This window comes from Hippoglossus hippoglossus, chromosome 3 (genome assembly GCF_009819705.1).
Source record: "Hippoglossus hippoglossus isolate fHipHip1 chromosome 3, fHipHip1.pri, whole genome shotgun sequence".
NCBI classification, from domain to species: Eukaryota; Metazoa; Chordata; class Actinopteri; order Pleuronectiformes; family Pleuronectidae; genus Hippoglossus; species Hippoglossus hippoglossus.
Genome location: NC_047153.1, coordinates 13,190,843 through 13,216,268, shown reverse-complemented (window position 1 = coordinate 13,216,268; position 25,426 = coordinate 13,190,843). Strand labels below are relative to the sequence as shown.

The 25,426-nt window shown below is 41.3% G+C and overlaps 1 protein-coding gene across 2 annotated transcripts in view; it reads left to right on the top strand.

Moving 5' to 3' along the window:
* The first annotated feature begins 470 nt into the window (after positions 1-470).
* dennd2b (DENN domain containing 2B) overlaps positions 471-25,426 on the top strand; it is a 49,523-nt gene continuing 24,567 nt past the window's right edge. The window contains exons 1-4 of one of the 2 annotated variants that reach the window (XM_034574851.1): positions 471-609; positions 15,425-15,523; positions 19,554-20,819; positions 22,915-23,060. In XM_034574851.1, the coding sequence (XP_034430742.1) occupies positions 15,450-15,523; positions 19,554-20,819; positions 22,915-23,060 (1,486 nt within the window). In that variant the 5' untranslated portion in view covers positions 471-609; positions 15,425-15,449. Of the gene's footprint in view, positions 610-5,890; positions 6,199-15,424; positions 15,524-19,553; positions 20,820-22,914; positions 23,061-25,426 lie in introns of those variants that run through there. The other variant, XM_034574841.1, reaches the window with a different exon arrangement.

Below are 25,426 nucleotides of genomic sequence, written 5' to 3'. Positions count from 1 at the left end.
CGAGTTCTGTGTTGAGATTGTAAATATATTTTAAATAAATATCTAATATATTTAGTAGTAAAGGTGTAGAATGAGGCCCAGAGGGGGGACCTGGAATATTTTCTATCTTGTAAGGGGGGGGGGTCCTTGACTGAGAAAAAATTGATCTCTGCTTTTAACAACTCCAGCTGCTGTAGTCATGGCATGCTGCTAATTTCCAGACAGAAATTCTCCTGTTACTTTTATTAACTCTGAAACATCTGGAAACCACTGGACGGGGCCCAGTGAAAAGAGGCCTCATTAAAACCCGTTGGACTAAACAGTGACTACATTAATTAACTTAGGCTGCCTGAACAGTATTTGATAAACCCAGACTATCAGCACAGTGATTTTCATACAGCTGCGTCATCGTTTCCTGAGCAGTCCCCCCTTTTCTTCTCCCTCTCCCTCTCTCTTCCTCTCTCTCTCTCCCTCTCTCTCTCTCTGCATGCAGTTGAACTGTTTTCCACAGGAGAGAAGAAAAAAAAGAAGTCAGTTTGCAGTTTGCAGTTTGCACAGACAGAAAGCGACACGGGCTCTGCTAAAGAATGGATCACTGAGCAAAAACTCTGCAGCAACAAAGAAACACAGGTAGGACTTTGGTTTCAGCGCATTCAATGTTCAGTATGTAGAAATGTAACTTTTAAGCAACTTGGATTTGTGGCATCTTTAGTTAGTTTGGGCTCATAACAGAATCTCCTTGTGTCTCGCACTCTGTTGTATTGTTGACATGATTATCATGACCCAGCACTAAGTTATTCATAGACACTGACTCTGATTGACGCTGGTAAACTATTTAACCCACTGGTTGATGACTGGGTGGGAAAGTGGGACTCTCTCAGCCTGAGTGCTGCATTTGTAGTGGACAGCCTACAGGGGGCGCCTCAGCCTATGAATTTGATATGTCCATACTAATCCAATCAACGTCTCCAGCAGCTCCTCAGGTGTTGTTCACCTGTGTTTACTTTATCATTCATGTTACAACAAGTTTCAGTTCAGTTCTCATTGTTGTGCCACAGTACCACAGGAACAGACACACAGTGTTGCACAGCTTATCTGTATTAGGACTTTGCGTTGACTTCCATTCATTGTGCACAGCCCAACCAAAACCGTATGCCTAACCTTAACCATGACCAGTGCATGACTGGCTCTAATGCTTACCCTCACCACAACTCACATCTTACCACTAAACTTATCCAGGAGCTCAGGAATTCTGTTTTGCATCATTAGGACCAGGTCCAAGGAGGCAAAAACTTAATTAACCCTAACCCTAAAAACGTAACCATTACAACTCAAGGCCTCGCCCTAACCCTAACTCTTAAACCAAGTCTCAACACTCAAACAATCCTTTGAATTTGTGAGGACCAGTGAAAACGTCCTTCCAATGATGGTATTTAACTAAAATTGGGCCCTACAACTATAGAAAAACAAGCACACACACACACACACACACACACACTCACACACACACACACACACACACACACACACACACACACACACACACACACACACACACACACACACACACACACACACACACATCTTAACACTACATTTGCCTTCAAGGTTTCTCAGCAGGAAATCAGACTGATGTTGTGGCTGCTCTGTGGTGAAAAGCTCAAATATGTCAAGATAAAGAAGTGACCTCGTGTTAAAAGTTGTTCCTCTCTGCTCCACAGTGTTTTTGACTGTAGCTGCAGCGATTCCACAAATATTTCTCCCAGCAGTCACATGGTGTTACTTGTTTCTGAGTGAATAGTGAAAATAATGCCGGGATTAATAAAGAGAAAAACCAGGGTGGTTACAAATAGTCGTTGATTAAAACTATTCAAGTAATTACTCACTTTTAATCACTTTATTGTGTTTTTATTTTATTTATTGTGTTTTTAAACACTCAGTTAATTAGTATTGGACAATTGTACACATTGGTACACACACAAGAAAACTCTCATCCTTGCCAGCACATACCCTTAAGGTTAAATTAAATTTTCTTATTTCAGGTGATGAAAGATAGACGGATTCAGTAGTTTTCTCAATGGCAGATAAATTGCAAAATGGAGCACATGAAAACAACAACAACATAAGAGCAGTCAAAACAGGTTTTAAATGTGCTTGGGCCTGTCATCTCTTTAAAAGGAAAAACGTGGATAACTAAACAGCCCAGTTCCAGTTAACTCCTTCTGAACAACAACAATTCAATCAACTTCAATTTGATTTGTGTAGCACCAAATCACAACACACACGATCTCAAGGCACTTTATAGTCAGGTTGAGACTGAGACTCAACAGTTCCTACAAGAATCTAAAAAACAGCAGAAAACCCACAGTGACATCACACTAAGTAAAAGTGTGCGTTCAAATGAAGTGATAGTGTTATATTTGTAATGTCAGATCATCTGAAAAAGATAATACAAGCTGCAGTCTCCCCTGTCAGGCTGTATCTCGGCCCGTGAGCAGGAGCGTTGACCAGACATGTCAACTCACCCACATTAATCCTGGAGTTTAAGAGCTGCCTCAGGTCTGTCTCTGAAATGGTGTTTATTACGATAAAATGTGTATTTCATTAAAGCTGCTGCCAATCATCGTGTGGTGACGTTGACTTCCTGCTCTTCTCAAACCGGTTCAATATTTGCGTACGCCACCTCGACCCCCTCGCACCTCTGGAATGTGCGGAAGGTGAAAGAAAAGGTCTGAGATGAATCTTTGGAGTGTAGGTGGCAAAAGCCGCACAGAGCCGCGGAATAATCCCCCTGAATCTCAGAGGATTTGGGATTCACGCTGGATCCTCATCACTGGATCGCTGGATTTCACATGAGCTAATAAACAGTTACTCCTTGTTACTGTGGCGTTAGCAGGTGAATAATCTTGTCAATGGAAAAGAAAATCATACATTTCCAGCGTCAGAGCACTGCGGTCAATCTTCTAACTTTTCAAATAATGTAAAACAAGGTTTCTAGAAGCTGTACGATTTTTGTGAACGTATCTGACTTGTTATACTTGGAGCAGATGAATGCTGTGTTTTGGTTTAAACTCTGTTTGATGCTCCTATGTCACGCAAGAGGAGGATGTGGCTTTTAATGAGGAATCCAGATGGCACTGCCTGTGATGATCAATGGAACAATGAATTCCACGAGTTAGAGGTTAGGTTACATTCTGGTAAAACGTCCCACAAAAAGACAGAGGAGTCGGAGCCTCTGTGTTTTGTGCTGAGACACTGAGGACACGCCGTGTTTTCAGGAAGGACGGTCTTTACGAGACCTTGAAGGGTTCTGAGTGGGTCTCGGAGAAAAGCTGCACAGTGGCAGAGCCGTCGGCTTCCTGCTGACTTGATGTTACGAACTGTGATAACGGATGTCTGGGTTTTGTGACTTCCTCTGTTCCCAAGTCTGTGGGATGATAAGACCCCCCCCCCCCAAGAGACCGAGAGCTGTGGGTTTTATGGACGAGCCGCGCTTTGACATACGCAGTAAAGATGTTACTCGTAGGTGCACAGACAGATAACCATGACCGGAGGAGGGATTGTTCAATATCATAAGGATTTTCGATGGGTTTGTTTGATAAAAATGGAAAATCTTTTGATCCTTAGCAGTAAAATCTGTCCTTGAAAACCGTTTGAGCTTGACAGTTCACCTTTGACCTTGCAGCCGACAAACCACTTTTCTTCTTTCTTTTTTTGTCGATCTCTGGTGATTTATTTCACCCCATATGTTTAGCAGCGATTGACAAAAGGAGATCTAGAAAGTAAATCACTTATTTATTTTGTTAATGCCGCACATCTTGCTTCTGTCTTTTATCATGAAGCAGTGTGAGACATGAGCTACAGAGCTGCTGTATAAAAGAACTTATCCCACTTGTGCTGCTGTCAGACAAAGACTGACCTGTGGATATTCTCCTGAAACAACCCTGTGGGCCCGTATGTGAGGACGCAAATGTGTGAGTCAGTGGCTCCGGACATTCTCAGGAGTTTTTCCTGCCATCCCCATAGTAAAATGTCCGGAGAATGTACGTGTGTGTCGATGATGTTTCTAAAACGCACAAACATAGAAGACGCAGAAGATGTCAACTTGGAAAACAAAACGATATTCAAGAGCTTTAGGTGAAAAGGGCCGACACTGGTGTTGATTTGCTGTAAACAAAAAACATGTGATTTTCCTGCTGCTGCCTCCTGCTGCTCTACCCAGGTGCCCCCCCTCACCTGAAGGCTCCGGACATTTTCCTGTAGTTGTGTTCGCATCTGACAACCTGGACAATCTCCCTCTGTGTTCTTTAAATGTGAAAGGCAAACTCCGGAGAATATCCAGACCCCACTTTTCCGGACAATTCATGTCTAAAAACTGCTTTGTTTTTACAGTTAAACCGATGGATGAATGGATACAGATCCATTGACATACTGTATATTATAGATGTTTGTAATTCCTCTTGTAGTTGTCTGGTATATACAGTTCACTGAGATGGTTTACTGACATCACAGAGACGCTCTTTATTATTCAGTGTGTGCTCCAGAACCTCAGCACAGAGAGAGTTGTTACATTTCATTTGGTTTATTACATTTTTGGTGAACATTTACATTTTTGTGGTTTCTGCTAGTTTAGTTCAGCTCTAAAGCAACGACACCGTCTAGAGATGTGCAATAGCTGGAGGAGACTGTGCACATTTACTTAATCACTGTACTTAAAGAGTAATTTAACACTGTTTCACCGTCGACTGCACCAAGTGTCCCTGCAGGGCGTGTTTGGGTGTTTTGCACTTTGTTGCACCTGTAACCACAGGTGATGTCACAGGGTCCTGGAGTTCACCTGAACATCAATTAGAAAGTTAAACCACTGGAGGTCAGAACAAAATAAATGTTCAACCAGCCTTTGTTCCTCCCATTTCTATGCATAACGAGAAAGAGGAGAATGTACATTCACACACATTGTATTGTTCTCAAACACAGTTACTATTTGGACACAAGTGATTTATTTTTATGCCATCTACTGCCTTACAGATGGAAATATTGCTCTATTGATTATCCTATAGTAAATATTTTTATGAAAACTGCAGTAGCTAGTCTTTTTTTACACGCAGTGTTTTGTGTATTAGTAAACTAAATCTGTAAAGTAAATGCAACTGTTTTATAAATGTTGCCGTGGACAAAGTACAATATTTCCTAATATTTCAAAAGTAAATTTAGTACTGAAGTACTTATTTATGAATAGTAAAAGTACTTAGTAACTACATTTAGTGCTAAAATACTTAGTAATGAATACAATTTGTACTTGAGATAAAACAATTAACTAAAAGTACTTAGTACCTCGTTTTAGTGTGATACAATTTGCTTGAGTAAAAGCACTTGTGCAAAAGTATTTAGTGATTACATTTAGTCCTACTACCTAAACTTTGTAGGTTACTTGAGCAAAAGTGATGCAGTACAAGTACTTGGTCGCACATTCATCATGTCTGACAAATGAAAGACATCTTTGTGTGGGTGAAATGTATTCGTGTGGAGCAGCGGAGGATCGGAGCAGAACAATGTGTTGCAGTTCTGCTGGCAGTGTCTTCAGCTGGTGAATATTCATCTGCACTCCTCAGCCCCCCCCCCCCCTCAACTCTCCTCAACCCCTCAACCCACCATGACAATAAACAAGGAAAGAGAGAGAGAGAGAGAGAGAGAGAGAGAGAGAGAGATAGATAGATAGATAGATAGATAGATAGATAGATAGATAGATAGGTAGAGGGAGATATATATAGGAAGATAGAGAGATAGAGAGATAGAGAGAGAGGGAGAGAGTGGGAGAGGGAGAGAGAGAGTGAATGGCTGAGGAGAGGGGCACACATGGAGGAGGAGGGGGGGTGGGAGCAGGGGGCAAATCCCAAGAAAAGTTGAGGAGGCGAGGGGGGGCAAACAACCCATCTCCATGGCAACAAGTCCTGCCTCCCCTCCGCAGCAGCAGCAGCACAGTGGTCTGTGCTCTATGGTCTGTTTCTATGGTCTGTGTCTGTGTCTGTGAAAGAGGAGGCTGGACTCTTTCTGTCGGTTTTGGTTGGAAAGACATGAGTCGGAGTTCACTGAGGAGGTCCAGGTGTCCTCTGGAGCAGCCAGAGGGGTTCAACGCGTAGAAGAAGCGGGATCTGTGCGTCTCTGAAGGATTATAATCTGAACATGTCCGCGGCCATGGACGTGAGGACAAACTCGGAGGTAACTGTTTCCGACGCGTTAATGACGAGCTGCTGCGGGAAGCTCACACTCTGAGTTAGCGGGGAACTAAAACACACTGAGAACTGCAGCTGGAGTTTAAACTGGTTTAAATGTAGCCCTGGACTCACTGTGACCATATTTGGTCATCGACATGCTAAACGATGAAGTGCAGAAATACTGTGTGTGTGTGTGTGTGTGTGTGTGTGTGTGTGTGTGTGTGTGTGTGTGTGTGTGTGTGTGTGCACTGGTTTTTGTTACTTCTTCAGGACCTTATCCAGCATAAACCTTGTCAGGACCAGTAAACCCCATTGGGACCAGTTAGGGTGAGCTATGAATTGATCATGGCTAAGTTTGGGATAAGGTTTTGGTTGGTCTGTCCACAATGAATGGGTTTTAATGCAGTGTCCTGACAAGGATGGCTTCAAAAACTTGCAGGGAATGCATTATGCCAATGAGTGTCCTCACAACTACAGAGAGACAAGTCCGTGTGTGTGTGTGTGTGTGTGTGTGTGTGTGTGTGTGTGTGTGTGTGTGTGCAGTTTCTCCTTTGAATGAAGTGTTCCGGTAGAGTAACTGGCAGTAACTCTGTGGATAGTAATTAGTCAAAGTTATTATCGCTGAGATAAATAGACCAGATGACTGAACTGTACATACAATGAAAGCAGCTACATAAATATGGGAATGTTGGAGGAAGCATTAAGAATCTTTGCTCTAAGTATGATGACTAATATCACTCTGTGAAAATACTCCATTGCAAGTAAATGTCCTGCATTGAACATACTTACGTTACTTTAGATAGCGTAAGTTCCAGATAATCAGGAAACTGTACGGTAAAATATCAGGAAATAGTGACACTTTTATTATGTTTTAGTCCAAACCTCAAAAGTTTTGAAACTCAATTAAGATTGTTAAAAATAAATAAATAAATATAAAATTTAAAGGAAAAGCAGCAAATCCTTACATTTAAGAAGCTTAAACCTCAAAACATTTGACATTTTTGCACGAGAAATAACTGAAGCTACTTCCAAAATATTTGATGATCCATTTTAGCTCTACTTCTATGTATTACTAGATACTAGATAATCAATAACACAATGTTATATATTTTATTTTATTATGTCTTTGTCCATAATTTTATCTAGAATCTATTTTTTATTATTATGATAAACTTAGCTGCATATTTAAACAAAAACAATAAGCACTTTAGGCCATGTTTTAAACAACATGTCATTGGTTTTTAGTACAGATGCAGATCTAGTATTTGTTTTAAATACATTTATAACACTGAAAGTATATAGTACATGTACATATATATTTGATCATTTACTCATTTTGTGTTTTGATGCAGATCTAGGTCCATACAGATTACAAAAATATTGTTAAACTTATTATTATTAAGGTGATAAGACCTGCACATTCATTAGAACAACACTGGCTCTTGCTGAGTTCATTTTATGTCTATCATGAATGTTCTTATGAGTGTTAAACAGATTACATCTAAAATCCTTATGATCTTATTCTGTTGAGTTTATTGCAAACCCTATAGCTGCGTTGCCTTGTTTCCTTTAGCTTTCCTTTCTCCCTAAAACGTCCTATTGTGCAGATCAAACAATGACCTGGTCCTCTCACTGGACGGGACTGTCAACACAAAGCTATTCAGGAAGTTCTTCTCGTCTGGGCTGTCCCCAGCCACTTTTAAGGCGACTGTTCAACCTCCCATTTGAAGTAAATTTTGTCATCCTGGTTCTATTTATCCATCCATGATTTACTGAGGATACATGAGAGGGAAGGCCTGATACTGCAAACCAGAGAGCAATTCTCAAGGAACATCTTTCTTTGACATCTTGCTTAATGGTACCTCAGGTCTTTTAGGTCCAGACTAATACGTTTTAGTTTGAGAACTCATCTGTTTTGCTGCCTCTATGCTTGGTGTCCACACTACTCCAGAGTTTCAAGCCCCAAAAACTGTGTAAAACACTGTTGGCCTTGTTTTAGTTAGAAAACTCTGGGGTTGCGTTTTATTATGGATGGACAGAAATAGCCATTTTTGGGAACAATGCTGGGGACACACATTTACGCTTCCTGTTTGAGTTTTAACAGTCACGACTCGACTCGACTACCTGCAGTGAGTGGAAAACGCTGTTAACCTTACTTTCAGTGACAGCAACAATAATAGCAAAGTAGACAATCTGCTTCCTGTTTACACTGGAAAGCACATGCCCAACGGTCATGTGATATTTGTTTTCAGGTGTGTTAGTGGAGATTATTTCTGATATGACACAAAAATGCTTGTCTGGATTGGACTGAGGTTGTTGCTGTTATAAAATGAAAATGTATTCATGTGGATTGTAGCCTCAGATTTGTGGGGAGTACTTCTGTAACATATGGTTTTAGCAGATTTCCCACACAGGGATCTTATTCAGATCACAAGAGAATCTCCCTTTACTTTACCCCAAAGCTCTACTAAAGATATCAGCCACTGAGAGAATGTCTCCTTTGATACCCAAAAATCTGCTTCCAAATTTCATTTCCTCTCGTGGCTGCAATAGAGCTGATGTGCTGTAACCTTAAGATAATGTGATGTTAAATTGCGTAGATGTGGGTTTTTGGTCCACTTTAAGGATATGCTATTAGTGCCTTGCTTTAGTATGTGGCAGTAATGAAGCATGTTTCCATATATCCTTGGTTTAATATTAACATGTTTCAAACTCTAACACCTTATTCCACACCAGTTTCTCGGATTCATCTTATAAACATCTTCACTACAATTATACTAAGACTGTAGGTCGCTATCCCAGAGGTGCTTACTTTCCGTACTTTCTGCATACACGTCCACTGAGAGTTGCATTCTCGTTCTGGTCACGTGTTTAATTAAATAAGGATCTGCATCGGTCTGGTGTTCCACGCATTTGTACCCGATCCCACATTCCATTCCATTCCATTCCATTCCATTCCATGTAGTTGGATGTATTGTACCTGGAACCCGCAGTGTGGTTGGTGGGTGATGACATCTACGTCACAAAGACCGTAGCGGACTAAACTGACGCAGAAACTATTAATTTGGCTTTAACAAGTGGTGTTCAAGTGGTGTTTGTGGGAATCCCAGTTACCTTGGCTTGCAGGTGGCAATCTCCTTACTCTCATTTGTCTAGATTGGCTGTCAAATAAAAATAAGCAAGCGGTTACTGAGTTATTTAATGTCCCCCCCCATGCACTGTATATTTGATTGGGTTTTTACAATTTTAAGGGGTCTGCGTGATGTGCAGTCTGTTTTCTTATAGACCTCGATTTTTAGCATTTTTGTAAAATAGACAGCCGATAACATATAATGTATTGCTAGTGGCTGTTTCTTAGAGTATTTTTTTTTTATATACTTTCATACAGTTAGAATGAATGGTAATACTTGTGCAAGCATTGGAAGCCAGTGGAGACATAATGTTTTCTGTTTGTCCATCCACCCCATTCTCATTAACACAATATCTCAGTAATTTCTCTTAAGGGAATTTCCTCAAGTTTGGCACAAATAGCCAGTTGTACTGAAGGATGAACAGATAAGAATTTGTTGGTCAAAGACCGAAGTTCAAGGTCCCTGTGTTGTCGCTAAACACATTTTTGGCCATAACTCAAGAATTCATGCAGTATAATACCTTTTATTAAATTCCGTCTTTATTAAATTCCTTCTTCCCTCTTATGTAAGTCTTGAGTGTATTATATGTGTCTGGACAGACATGGGTGTAAACTGCAACTTGACTTTGGTGGAAACATACAACTGCGAGGGGGCAAATCTGGTTATGTTAGTGGGAAGTGGGAAAGTGTATCTGTTGATAAAGAAAGGTTTAGCACAATCTTGATTTATATGTATAAAGTGACAAGGAAGTAAGTGACATTACAGCTCATTGTCCAACTTCCAACAAATAAGTCCAGTCTTCCGACTTAAAACTTTGAAGCTGTTTTAAGTTGGTAAGCACTAACAAAGGACAAAGGATATGTACAATCTTTGTTTTGTTGACTTAGTTAAACTCTGACCTTAACAAGAATATATCTTATCAACCTCTTATGTCCTTGAGAAATATTTGAGTGTCAGGGGTCAGTTCTGTGACACAAATTCTAGCCCCCCCACTCAGCTCATAAGCCTGTTTTCCACATGCCTGCCTCTGCAGCTGTGCACGCTCATATCTAGGCTACACAGAAGGATTTTTCCTCTTCTCCACAAAGAGAAAATATGCCACAATTACTCTGAAAAAAGCTGAAGTGGCCAAAAAGCTTCCAAGAACTAGTTCCACCTGGTCAATTGGGCTATATATCGAGAGCATGGCGTACCATGTGGGGCTAATTATACAGGTATGGCTATGTGCAACTGCCAGCAGCATCAACCTCGGTGGTTTTCTTAGAAACACAGAACCTGCCATCCAGAAATTCGGGTTATGAATACATAGAATGTGCACATATAGTATATCCAGAATGAACTACAATCTTACAAAGTTTCACATGGGAATTTCTACTAACCTATTTGACCTATAGTACAAAATTGTCTCACATGCACAGTTTGTGTGTGTTGTAAATGTTTTCATGTGAACTGTATTATCCTGTATTATCAAGAGCTGCATTCTCCTCTACCAGGATATATATGCGACTCCAGTCCCACATTGCTGTACTGACATGATCTGACGCAATCAGCTCAAGTCTCTTTTTGTCCATGGGGAACAAAACTGGTCTTTCTGCAGATATTGAAACAATGAGTGTGTGGGCTCATGCACTCACGCCTGCCAGTGAGTTGAGACGCGTGGAAAGAGTTGAGAATTTGCAAAGATTTTCGCTCCTTCCTTTCTCCATTGCTTCTTGGCTGCCTCTAAATTCTGCGGTGGTCTTAAAAGCCTTGAAGCCAGGTTGCTGATCAGCAGAAAGAGACGACCAGGTCAGCCAGAACACCGAGTAGAGTAACAAGAGACAGAAGAAGGAGGCAGTATTAGACTCTGTTTGCTGAAGCTGTTGTGTTTGCTACTGCATGTGTCAGGATGAGCAAAGGTCTTAGAGTCCCAGGTTATCGAACATGTGTCCATCACGACGTCACAAGATTGTTGCATAAAATGCCCTCACAGACTGAACATCAGGTGCCAGGTGCTGAGAGAGTGCATATTTCTGTGCAGCCTTTGTTAAATGAGAAAGAGGCTCTCGGCTCTGGGTCCAGGTGTTTCTGTCTCTCTTCTGTGTTTTCTTTCACCCTCTGAAAACATTCTTTAATATTTTTTTAAATCGACCGCAGTCTGATGGATAGGGCAAGTATAAGTACATTCCTGAAAGTAGTGGAGAGAGCAGTGTATCAGATGATCTGTCAAGTGTGACAGGCCCAAGGACGTGTGGAATCTATTTAAAAAGATATTTTACCTAATTGAGTCTCTCCTTTTCACACACACACGCACACACACATGCACACGCACACACATGCACACGCACACACACACACACACACACACACACACACACACACACACACACACACAAACACACACACACACACACACACACACACACACACACACACACACACACACACACACACACACACACACACACACAGCTGATAAAAGACTTACTTTTAACCATGTCCCTCTCAAGGTCGTGTTGAACACAAAGGGCTCTTTCATTCCAGCCCGAATAGTCTAATGGAGACTGTGTTGTAGTTCCGGGTTGAATGTGCTGATGTTGCTGAGGAAAATATGTGTCATTGATATGTCTCTCATGTAACCATTTAGTACTTCTGGACATAACCATGACAAAACCATGATAAACCCTGAAATGGCTATGCTAGGTCATAAAGATGATGGTGTTGAATGTCTTGAAATGACAGTTTGGCTTCTTGGGATTTGTTTTTAAGTCAGAGCCAGTGATGGGAAAACTCATGGATGCTCTTTTCATCTCACTGTTTTGAGGTTGAAGTCATGGCAGTAACTTTTAGGGATTATTATTATTATCCTGTCAAGATGCAATGATCATGGCATGCGTCAAGACGCCCCCAGTGTGTGTTTGGATTGAAAACAATGGGTGCTGATGTTCTGACATGCAGTCATATGCTGCCAGTGTGTGTCACCCTGTTACTCTTACTCATGTTTGTTAAGTGTCCTGGCTCCTCAGTGACATCAAAGACGCTCTATAACAAAGATGACGCACTACAAACTGCACTAATTGTATGGAACAGTCTAAACTTCCTGTCTCCTAAGTGGGCGTGTACGCAAAAGAAAACAGGAACAGACGTTGTTCCTGTTATAACAGCCTATATGTGTCTATGATTAGAGCAGCATTTAGCAGTTGGTAAGGACCAAAAACAGTCTTAAAAGGAGAGTGAATACAGGTGGCAAGAAACCCACTCCAACCTTATCCTAATTTTACTGTGTATCCATATTACTTTATTTAAATTTACTGAAGAACTTCTCATTATGCAACCTTCCCATATGCTGATCTCTCAAATAAAACCAGCTCCAACCAAAGTGTTCCCTCATGAATGAATGTCTTTTCATGACCTGCGTCATTCTGTAATACAGCTAACATTCAGACACCAATCAATGTGTCAAGTGTGTCATGATCATTGAACGATTGCCTCCCCTCAGCATGAAGCTGTTTCTACTTCTCATTGTTGACTGTTTTTCAGTCGTCTCAGGAGAAAGTTTGACTTAAATCTGGTTGAATGCACTTTAAAGGTTCTCTAGAGCTTTCTTGAAAGTGGTTGTTTAGAGCATGTGATTTTGTGTTGGGAGATGCGATCAGATCTCAGGAAGTCAGTTGGCTAACGCCTTGGTGTTTACACTGTAAAGTCCATTTTGAACTTTTGTGACCTATTTTTGTGGTTGTAGATTTCTCAGTCCAAAATATGGAAATAATTACTTAACAAACAAACATTGTTCTTAGGTGTATAGAGCTGTAGTAATTTCAAAATATCAAGCTTAATTTTCTCTGCTCCCTTTTCTCATGGTTTTGTTATAATCTTTGTCATGAGTAGCTCCAGCTGAGAGTCATCTGCATATTACTTTATGCACTGTAACATCTATAGTAGGACAGTAAAATGTTATGTTTGAATTCGGTTGTTAGATCTCACAAAGAATCCTTGAGCCAAAATCAAGTTTAAGTGCACTTTGAGTATGATGGTTTTCATTTTCCCTTAAACACAGATTGACATCAGTAGAGGAGATTTGTAACCAGGACAGGACATCATCAGTCTTTGTGTTTGATGAAAATTGTGATGCATGCCTGGTCCTCTTAGCGCAGTCCACAGTTACAGGAAATAGCTGACAACAGGAATGCTCCCCCTCTCCCCTCATCTGTCTCTATAGGACCCAGCTCCACTACTGGTTGGCTGGCTTCTTCATACAACAACTTCCTGTAAACAACTCATGCTGCCAAGCACCCTCCCATCCTCCACCTCTGATCTCTAGGGATCTCCGTTTGACCTCCTAACGCACCAGAACAATCGCTTTGAGCCTTTTGGAAAGGGTCATTGCTGCATTTCAAAAGTGATTTTCAGGGGCAATGGCCCCCAGTTTGAAGGGTGGTTTCAACTTTCTGATTGTCTAATTTGAGGTTTATTTCAGGAAAAGCTCATTAAAAGGAATATGTCTTCATTATATTTTGGCAGAGACAGAAATCTCTAAAAAATGAAGCCAAAAAAATTTACAATGCTATTTGAACAAGACCAATAAATCGTCCGGGCTGATATGCCACCCAATATGAAGCAGAAATATCGACATTGGCTGATTAGCCAAAATAAATTAGTGTGTAGAAAAGCCAAATATACTGTATGAATGTGAACATACATAGACTACATACATACATCCACTTTGTCCCCCAGAGAGCAATGACAAGTATGTTTTTCAACTAAAGGTTAAAGATTCTGCCTTTACGTGCAAAGAGATTTGTCCTTTTGAAACGATGGAACCATTACTACATACTACATGTATTCTTTACATGGGTGGCCTTTACACCGGGGGCATCACAGAGTTTTTGACTCCAGCGACGATGACGGTAGTTGTGATAATGTACCTAATTAGAAAGAAGCAAAAGCCGCTGTTTTCCCCTTTAGCCAGGCAAAGTGGTTTAGGGTCATCTTGCGGTGACTTGTTCAAACTGTTGCTATAATGAGACTATCACCAGTATTTTCTTTAGCTCTGCTTTTAGTGTGTATGAGAGCCCTCTTTACCCAACAGGTGGCTGCAGACACCTGAAGGCATCAGGTTTGCAAACTCTAAATAAGTTGGACACAGGTTGCAAGTTGATCCATTGTGGTTACCTCTGTAGCCTCCAAAAAACTACACAAACCTCAGTGCCTCTGAGTCTGCAAACATCAATCTGCTCAGTTTTGTATTTTCTTGGTTTCTGCGTTACACAACCATCCAGTGGGGAGCAGCTGCACGAATAATAACTTTCAATCCAGATTTCCTCTTTGGTTATGATCTGAAATTTTGATCGGGAGCTTGTTCAAATAATGTGTGTTTAGCTGTGTTATTTTCAGTAATGTAGCACTGTGTTGTTTGATGTAAAAATAGATGTTTTAAGTGGAATATCTTTGTCTGAATATATTTGAGTTTCTCTGGCACAATGCGCTCGACAGGCTGTCTTAGTTATGTCACTTACTTTCTGGTTTGTAGAAAGATTTGTCTACAATGTTTACACTGGCGATTCAATGTGGCAGATGTGGTGAAGTGGTTCCTATACTCCTGGTTGTCAAGTGCAATCAGTGCACCTTGTACTTACATATTAATCTATGATTGGGAAAAGTAGGTTTATGGTTGAGAGTATTAGAACTTATAATTTACCCTGTTCTTATTCTATTGTTATTACAGGACCTAGTGTGAATGTATTAATACCTGAGATATGCAGAGTCACATGCTCATTTAACCAAAGTTGTAAGTAGCCATTTTGTGTAACATGAGTTTCCCTGTTCAGACTAATTTGGCACTCCCAGTTTTGTCCTGGCTCTGGTCCTATAAGAATGTAGGTCATCTGGTTTTTGATCTGGCACTGGATTAAATCATTACAATATCGGGTTTGTTGTTTCTGTACCGGCTTTAGCTCTATAGAAAAATGTAATAATTTCCTTATAATTGTTACTGACCAACCCAGACTAGTTTGGTAGAGTCTTAGTTTGCAATATCACCCCATATTGTTTGGAGTTGATTGAAATGCATTGAATGCTGCAGTCATTTGAATGTTTTGTGTCCTTGTGTTTGTCCAACAGGTGAGTTGGCAGTTTGCAGACAAACATGACTGCCAACAAGAGTTTGAAGGCTGCGCCTCGTGCAGGAGGGGGTAAAACTCCCCGGGAAGCCCCCGAAAGGTCAGTGACATGTGGGACGGGCAGGGTTTGCTTGGCCAATGTGCACTTCCACTCGTGTCATATGGTTTCAGAGGTCGATTTTTTCCTTTTCGATTTTGAAAGAAGCGCTGCACTTACAGTAATATTTATTTTAATCTGGTGTTTCCATCTGTGATCAGTCTGTAGTAGTTTTCTTCTTTTTTTACCTCATGGAAAACAACGACCTGTGATTGTCAATCACAATAAGACTTCCAAAGCTCTTACAAGTACAATCCTGTATCCTGGACAAGGGCCCCATCCGACTCTGAACTGTGAGTAGTGAGCTGAAGCTTGTGTTAGCATGTTGAGAGCTGGCAGTGTCCTGCCGGGAGAGAAAAATAAACTTTGGGAATGATATGTGATATCTACACTATTCATTCTCACAGTCTATCATCCTGTCCATTTTTTAACAAGCTCAAAGTCTCAGTAGCAACAGGCAGGAAGCTGCACACGATCACGTAATGCAGCTGTGAAGCATAGTCTGCGTTTACATTGTTCACAGACACATCAGCTTCTGTCAGTCTGATGAGGTGATGGTTGGAAATCCTGCGCCTGAAGGTGTTTACATATGATGCGATTGTTGGACTGTTACTTGATGGAATTCAACACAGACAAAAATATTCCTTACAACACCTAATTGCCTGTGGTGTACTTTAGGTCCATTCACACAAATGCTAATCGTATTATGATCAAGGTTATTGTCACGTTGCTAAATGTGAACGCTCACCACGGAGCTGTCAAGTAGACACATTCCCTATGGTAAACCTGGTGAAAGTAAATGTAAGAAAAACAGTAATCTCACTGGCATGTTCCTCTAGAATGACAACTGTGCATTTAAATTGAGTTTCTCTAGATATGTACCATCACAATAACAGATTATTGAAGCTCAGATTAAAAGCTCTTGAGACAAAGACTCTTTGCAGCTCCATGTTTCTCTGCATGAGGGAGGAATCAGTTGTGTTGGACAGAGCTGCACAATGCGTTCATCGAAACTATGACATCAGCCAGTGATCCATTTCTAGAACAAATCACACCCACTTTAAACTTTGTTGCCTCAAGAGGCACAAAAAAGACCTTGAGACGTGTTCAGTTCTTGCTCTTGAAATTCTGGGAAGGACTAATTTCTAAATTTACAAAATACAGGATCTTCCAGTGCCAAGTTTCTGATGTTGTCATAAACCTCAACGATTACAGTAATAAGCAGATCAAAGAGGTGTTTTGGCAACTCAGAACACACTGACATGACTGTGTAAGAGAGAGACAGAGCTCATACTGCTGTTGCACACATCCACACATTACTTACTAATATGTAAAAACAACCTCCAAAACATATAGAGAAGGCCTCATCTGGACCTGAACCTATAACTTATAAATCATTTTGACAGCACGTTTTTATTTGAACAGGCACAGCTTTCCCAGCCTTTATAGCCCTGGGTTATCAGCCCGGGAAACTCAAATCAACACAAAGGAAACCAATTGCATGCGTTGTAAATCATGTCACCGATGCCACTCAGCCAATCAAATCGGGGGATTCTGATGATCATTCCGACGGACCGGTGAGTGAGATGCACACGTCAGGGAAAAAAGAGAGGAGGAGGAATACAGTGACAGTGAGTGAAAGTAAGAAAGTTAACTTCACACGGTTTCCTCTAAATAGAGAGAAGTAGACAGCAAAAGCAGAGTTTTTAATCAAGACTGAACAAACTCTCACATGTTCATTCTTCCGACGGGCAGTTCAAAAACAGATTGTCTAATATGCGGCGATTGTTCAAAGCAGCAACGTGAAACAACACGACACAATTCCGGCTCAGATTTAAAAATCTTGGCAGGAGGATTGGAGGTGGGATGTAAGAGAAATATTAACTGAAGTGAAAATGAATTAACAAATAAGAAAAAATAGGGAAGTTTAGTAGACTTTTTTTTTTTTAAATAAGCTTTTTGTCATGCAGTTTATTTTAACTTGAGATGAGAAAAGAGCATTTGTGATGTTCCGGACCTTTGCTGGAGGAAATGTTCTCTATCTAGAATACCTCTGCTCTAGAGTAAAATCAATGTTTTATAGATGTTCAAAAATTATAACAGAATAACTGGTTGATGAGTATAAATGTTGAACTGTGATATCAGAAGTGCTGGTCCCCTGCTTTCTCCATCCTGGTCAGTAAAAGGAAGTGGCTTGTGGTGAGCATGCCCTGGACTGGCATCAAGCTCTTTGTACAGTACTGTATGTGTGGCCGGCCCAGCTGAGGCTCACTAAACTGGGCTTATTTTTACAAGCTTGATCCAGACCACTACAAACCCCTGAAACTCCCAGAAACCTAAATAGACTTAAGTTCTGCATATATGTTCTTTTAAGTGAGTCTAATCGAGAGGTCTCTGTGCTGTAGTCTTCTGTAAGTACTAATTCTGGCTAAATGAGGCTATAATATTCTAAAATCTGTCTTGTTCTGTGTCTGATTTTACGTTGCAATTGGTTAAATCTTCTACTTTGTAAACAGATCAGATTTAATGACAGTTTGCCAATAGGATATCATCATCTGCAAAGCCCCAAATTGTGCATTAATATTGATAATGTAATATATGATAATCTATCACTCACAGGGGCAAACTACTTTTACTTTTGATACTTAAACCACATCTTGCTGATAATAATTACCCAGGAGTTTTTATACTTTGTTGTATCAATAATTGTTTTTATCAGAGCTACAAACATATTGTTTCATGATAAACGTCACTGTAGAGCCCTGTGTGAAGTATCTACAGGAGCTCAAGAAACAAAACTGCCAGACACGTGAAATGTATTCTGACATACTCAGTTAATGTGAGTAATAAATAAGCAGCAAACAACAGTGGGACCTGCTTCTTTAGAACTACAGTGTCATATCCACTTATTCTTTGTTAACAACACTGTGTGAAGTGGTGTTTACTAATATGTCAGTTAATTTATTAATGATTATTTTGAGCTTCAAAATCTATTCATCGGACCTCAGATGACTGCAGGCTAGCATGGAACGTCTCCAGACTTGAGTCGTCACGTTAAATTCTCTCATTTCTTCGAGGGAAGTAAGATAAGATGCATTCATCACGCTTGCAGCTTGCAGGTTGTTAGCTGTTGTAAAAAAGTTTCCCACCCTGGAGCAGGAGGAATGAAACCAGGGAAGGGCAGATAGGTGTGAAGAGAGATCTGTCCCAACCTGCACTGTTGGATCTGCAGCCCTCAACTTTCTCCTCCTTCCATAACGCCTGTTTTTTCTCACCATGGCTATGACATCAGATCTCCCAACGCTTCACTTTCGCAAGAGTTAGTCAGACTCCCAAGTCATGACTAGGTTCCTGAAAGAGTATGAGTTGTAAGGTGTGAGGGAACTACTGGGAAAGTTTGTCTCTCTGGAAATTTTAAAGGAGGTGAGCACTGTGTGTGTGTGTGTGTGTGTGTGTGTGTGTGTGTGTGCGTGTGCGTGTGTGTGCGTATGTGTTTGTGTGTGTGTGTGTGTGTGTCGTGCACAATGGTAGAGTCAGCAGTGCGAGTGGGACTGTTGTAACACCTAGTATCACTTAGCTGCAGGGATCAGAACAGGCTCTGAGGACCGGAGAGGAGCAGTGAGACTTCCAGGTAAGAACGCTGTAATAAATCTTGCTTTCTGTGTGAGGTCCACCGTGATTCTCCTCCAATGGAAAAATCCACAGCGGCATTTTAATGTAGTCTGTATTTCCTTTGGCTTTTATTTTAATCTTGTGCTGCCAAAGACAAAATACTTTCCTGTGGTTGTTCTAAATAAGTGGCTCAGGTTTTCATTCTGCCTTTGAACTTGGAAACGAATTCAAAACTTTCAGCTGATTCTTGAAAATGTCTTCCATCTGTTTCGCATTGGCTTTCTCTGGCTTCTCATGGTGCATTTCTAGGCTGCCCTCATGATTAATCTATTTTATAAAAATCCTAAAATGTTGGGGGATTTCTGAGAGAGAATACGAATGTTTACAATGTTCACTCACACCTTTCTTGGTCCTGTTTCAGGTGCCGGGCTACATCACCGTGTCCCGTTCTCTCGGCCAGCCAGGGGCAGAGCCAGCAGCCAATCCTCAGCGACAGTGAGAAGCAGAGTAGGTACGTCCGCACGGACGGCAGGTTCCTGGCACGTGCTGGCTGGAACAGCAAGACAGCAAGCCTGTGCAGTGGTGCATCTCTCGCGGGTGATCGCGACACCCAAGGTCGTCTCACCAAGTCAAAGAGTATCAGTTGCCTGGACAACAGGCTTTCCATCTACAAGCCCACAGGTCAAACCAACTCCTGTGAGGAAAGTCGGGGAATCCAGGAGGAGAAGGACTCAAAAGGGGATCTCTCTGCGGGAGGTGGACTTAATGGTAGACCACTGAGCTGGAGCACACTCTCACTGGGACCCTCCTCAAACCAAAGCCACAAGCGTACCCTCTCTCTCACCCGTTCGGTAGCAGGTGTTCCCCCCGCCACAATCCGCAAAAAGATCTCAGAATGGGAGTGCAGAAGGGTGGCTCTGCCTAGGATGAGCTTGTGTCTGGATAAAAGAGGAGGAGAGCGTGTAGGGGGCAGCGAGGGCTGCCCGAGCCTGCTCTCGTCTCCCTGTAGCGAGAAGACTTTTGACTTTAAGGGGGTTCGCAGGATGAGCAAAGCGTTCTCCGAATGCTCCTACACAGAGACAGAGGCGGAGGAAGGAGTTTCAGACAAAGACACCCTAGGTCGCTTCCAGAAAAGGATAGGCAAGACAGAGTCGTCAGGGACATTTGTACGTTCCCTGTCTGCTCGGAAGGAGAAGTCCGCCGTCCTCAATAGGATACAAAAGATAGAACAAGCCCTGAAGGACAATCCCAGCTCCCCTCCACGTTACCTGAGCAACTGCTATGCTCCAGACAAGACAAGACAAAAGTCTTTTGTGATCGGTGACGACTTGGACAGTACATGCACCAGTAAGCGCAGCAGCATTTGCTCAGTGACCACTGAGCCAGATGCGGTTTTGGTGCCAGATAAGCTCTCGAAACTCAGACAAAGGTTAAGTGTGAGCTCAGCTAGGTCCGAGAGCCCAGAACCACCCAGTCAACAGACCTCTGTGGGCACACCAGTCAACCCCTTACCCAAACCCAAACGCACTTTTGAGTACGACGCCAAACGGGACGAGAAGGGCGTGTCGCCAACCAATGGACTACCTCCAAACAGGGCCTCTGAGTCTCCACCTCCTCTACCCTCCACCCCTGCACCCACCATCACACGAAAGACCCCGGGGAACCCCCCCACCAAAATCCAGGACAGGTGAGAATATCAGTGTGATTATATGTCTCCTTTAACTTTGACTAAGCTACTCGAGAAGACAGTATAACACCTGTGTCTTTTCTCTTGACTGAGTACATATTGGAGATTCTTCTGCTTTGACCAACTTTTTCGGTAAACTTTGGTGTTAGAGATAAACTGATCCCAATCACAGAATCTGTTTTGGTGCTGATACTGACCTATTTAGTGGATCAGGTATTTGATCTACACTGATCTACCTCAAATACAGTTTCTTTGTGAATCTCATTTTAAAATGCCAGGTTTCATTTCTCAGTATCTCAGACCAACTGGTCACCAACTGGCCTCCCGCTACCTTACCTAAAAATGATTCCACTGACTTTGTAAGAAATTTGCACTTGGCAGATGGAGTTGGAAAAGTTTCTCGCATTTCGGATAAACTTGTGAGTAATGTGGATCAACAGGTTAAGTGTTTGCTTTGTTGGCGTCGTAGTTTAACAAGTTACTGATCAGTGGCTCAGGTTGAGGTGTTGGAGAGAACTGCTCTCATTATCCTGTGTTTGTTATTAGTCATGATTTAAAGTGGAGATCAGTGTTGAATCAGTCCACATGCTTCTCTAAAGCCAACTGAAGGATAATAATTTACGTCATAGGTTATCATGAGGTAAATGTCTACGGGATCTCAATGATTAAAGAGCCAATACAAATAATAGATTTCTTGCGTAGAACTTCATGTTGATCTTGAAATCTTAAAAATCTGTAGTATTCTCTGACTCAAAAAGAAATTCACTCATACTCACATGAAGTGAAACACAGGTCACCCCGTTCAGATCATGTGTTAACGTCTGTCCTGAGTGATCTGATCACAAGTGGTCAGCACTAAGCACAGGCCTGAACGCACCCATTTGTGTCCTGAATGTGTCCTGAGGTCCGATCACTTTTGCAGGTAGTTTGAGACACGTGGCCACATTGTTTTAGCCGTGGGAACGCAAATGTGTCACGAAACCAACCACTCATCTGACATCCTCTGAACCGCTACAGTTTCACAAGGAATCAAAACTGATCTTTACGCTACTCATTGTTATATCATATATTGGTTTGTTTGTGGTCACTGCAACAATATCAACATGGACCACCACATAATGGTTTATACTTTTATACTTTTTAGTTTTTAAGAACAGAAATGACGTACGTGTTTATTTGCATATAGTGCGGGAGAGTGAGATCTGACCTGAAGTGGTCACAGGAGACACATTCAGGACACATTTGAATGCCAAGTGTGAACACAAAGTTAGAGCTGTCCACTTGGGACTGGATCTCTCAGGATGGATGTTAATACCAGGTCTGAACAGGGCCCCACATTCTGCAGCTCTAAACTAGCAGCAACAAATATCCTATACCAGAGAAATCCAACACTTTATTATTCCCTTTTGTTGCATGCATAGCTGAGTCTTGGTTACTACAGTCCACTGTTGATTATGTATTTTTAACTTACAGCGCTCAGAATCTGATGTCCTCAGTGATTTTATGTGAGGGTGGGGCCTCTCTAGATCGTCCCTATGTGAAATGGGGATAAAATCCCCAAACATTCTTCCCCTGGACTCTGTGTTTAACATTCCTGTGGCACTAGCCATTTCAGACCAGGCTTAAAAGCCACAAGTCGATGGTGGGACATGACTGGTTCCTCTGCAGGGGCTTGATGTGTGATGTGTGCCTTACATTGTACCAAGAACACAGCAACACTGCATGTTTACTCGCGACTTACTAGGGATTTCTTTGTGATCGCAGCACATTTTTATCATGACGTTTCTGTATTTTATAATTAGTACATCTAACTTATGGATTTTGAGGGATAAGACAATGTTTTTATAACCACTAGAATTTTCTTAACCACCTGTTCAGCCTTTCTCTTTTTTTCCAGATAGCAAGTGGAGACTGTTATAAGTCAAACTGGCCGTCTGGACTATTTTTAAAAGCATCTGGACTTTTTCTTACTGCTATTATCTTTCCACCTTCTTTGATGCAGACACCGACTTTTTCCCTTGTAATTTTTGGTTATGCAACAATGACATTTTTTCTCCCATATTGTTCTGTTTTGACATTCTTTATTTCTCTCTAGAGAATCGTGTGAGTCAGAGGATGCTGCGAGTCTACCGTCTTCATATCCGTCCTCACCCACACAGAATGGCACACTGACCACAGACTCACCGAAACGACCCAATTCCAAAAGCACTTTAGAGGAGAATACCTATGAGGACATAGTAGGTAAGAACATTGGTTCACTGGCTTTGAAAACCTTCATTTCACTCACTGGTTTCTGTCTGACTGGGGTCACTCTCAGATACAGTTGAAATGATAGACCAATTGATTAATTGATCAACAAAAAATGAACTGACAATTTCTTTTGATATTCAATCATATCTCATGGTTGTTAAGTAAAAAATAAACCTCTGCCAAGAAGGTTATGTTTTCATCCCTGTCTGTTTGTTGGTTGGTTTTTTTGTTGTAAGCAAGATTACTCAAAAACTACCTGATGGATTATCACAAAACTGGCTGGAGGGATAAGATATGGGTCAAGGAAGAACCCAGTAAATTGCGGATGGTACGGATCTGGATCAGGGGAGTGAATCCAGAAATTGTTTTTGCGCTGAATTTAACATTACGAGAAAGGGCGTTCTTTTCTTTCCCACAGAATAATTGACGGATCTTGATAAAAATCTGACATTTTTTGGGGCCTGATATTTCTGATTGTGCACAATTTGGTGTAGCATGATTGAATTTGAGTGTTGACTGTTGAAGGAGGTATGCCAATTTTTTGGTTTCTTGAATGTGGGTATTTTCTGTTTGTCAAATTGTGTTTGGAAATTTCTCACTATTTACTGACCTTTTCTGGACCAAACAATAAATCACTGAATCAAGGAAAAAATTGACAAATTAATCTATAAAGAAAATATTTGCTACCATACGCCCCAAAACAGTTTACTTACATTAATACTAAAAAATCATATGATTTTTGATCATTAGATAAAACTGAGACAATATGTTAGTCATCCCAGGTGAGATGCTGCAGCACAGTGACAGATTGCAGGAAGCATATATTTCTATGTACTTGCAGCTTTTTTAAGTGCAATGAATAGTTTATTATAAATTGAAAGTATTGACAGCAGATTATATTAGAAGCAATATTCTTCTCTGTATCAAAAAAACATATGTGTTGAAGCGTGAATACTGATATGATATTGTTAATGTGAGTGTGGCGGAGGTCATAGAAGACAGATGTTTTGAAAACGATAGCTCCTGTGCAACGTGGCCTAATGCGATAAGACTGTGAGGGTAACTCCGCCTCCTGCATCTGCCTCATGGCGAGGTGTGGAGGCCAGAAAAAGTCTTAATGTGGGAGCAGTCAGTGATCACTGGACATAAGATGAACAGATAAAGTGCAGGTGTAGGTTGTATTTAGTATAATGATTGATGGGTTGTCTTCACTGCCATCCAGTATATATTGAAATCAATAAAAGCCACTTTCAACTCCACCTATGGCAAAGAAGATACTCATTTTATTGCTAACTTTTGATGGTTGAGCACCATCCTCTGACATGGCAACCCCCATAGCAACATGTCATGCATCTCAGTGTAAATGGGATCAACCCAGTACTTATTTACTCTGAGATATTGTGTGTGAAATGCTGGACATGTTGAAGAGCCAAATTCCTTTCCACTAGAAAATGACCCCAGGCCTTGTGCCCAGTCTGTTTGCCAGCTCCCCCTGTGCACACTTAATGTGCTGGAAATGTGTGTCAGTGTGAGTAAAGTCTCACGATGAAGCTCGGATTTCAGACTTAGAAAAAAGTTTTCACACACTGAAATACTTTTTCATGATAAATGCTCAGGGTTGACCAAATAAGGGCTATTGTGTTTTTTATATGCAAGTATTGTATCACAAGTAGCTGTGCTGTTGTGTGTGAGTCCGTGACCAGTGTGCTCATTTTTTCTTATGCTGAGAATGTGCAGAAACAGCATCAGAGCACGACTGATTTTCATGTGAATCCCAACAAAGGCCCCATTGTTCATCCAGTCTGCAGGTCGGAGTCGCACTTTTGCCAGTTTCTGTTTGTTTACGACAAAGAAATTGTCTCTGAGTCTCTAGTTAGTTCAAACAAAAAGCTTTTAAATTGAAGTCCTAATGCAGGGGAGCAGTTGCTTCCACCAACAACACGATGCAGTGGTTTAAAAGGTCAGATGATCCATTCGAGAGGTAGCCACAGCAGAAGGGAATGAGCCATGTTTTGTTCCCTCTTGTGCCCTTACTTTAACAAGTATCTCTCACAGAGAAGGCCATACACTTCTCAACTCCAGGAAGACATCTTGGCTTTCCTCTTGGGAACCTCAACGTCATCTTGTTTTTTTTGGTACCTGCACTTGACCTACAGCAAAATCGACATGAAAGTTTGAGATATTAGGCGACTGATTTTAACGAGTGTAGTTGACAGATGCAGTGCCAAAAAGCCTGGAAAACTGGGTCTGGCCTTTCTCCGGACTCTGCCCCTTTTATGTATGAAAAAAGCAGCTGGGTCAGACACGTTCACAACAACAGGAAAATCTCTGGAGCATTCAGGTGATGGGTGGCGTCT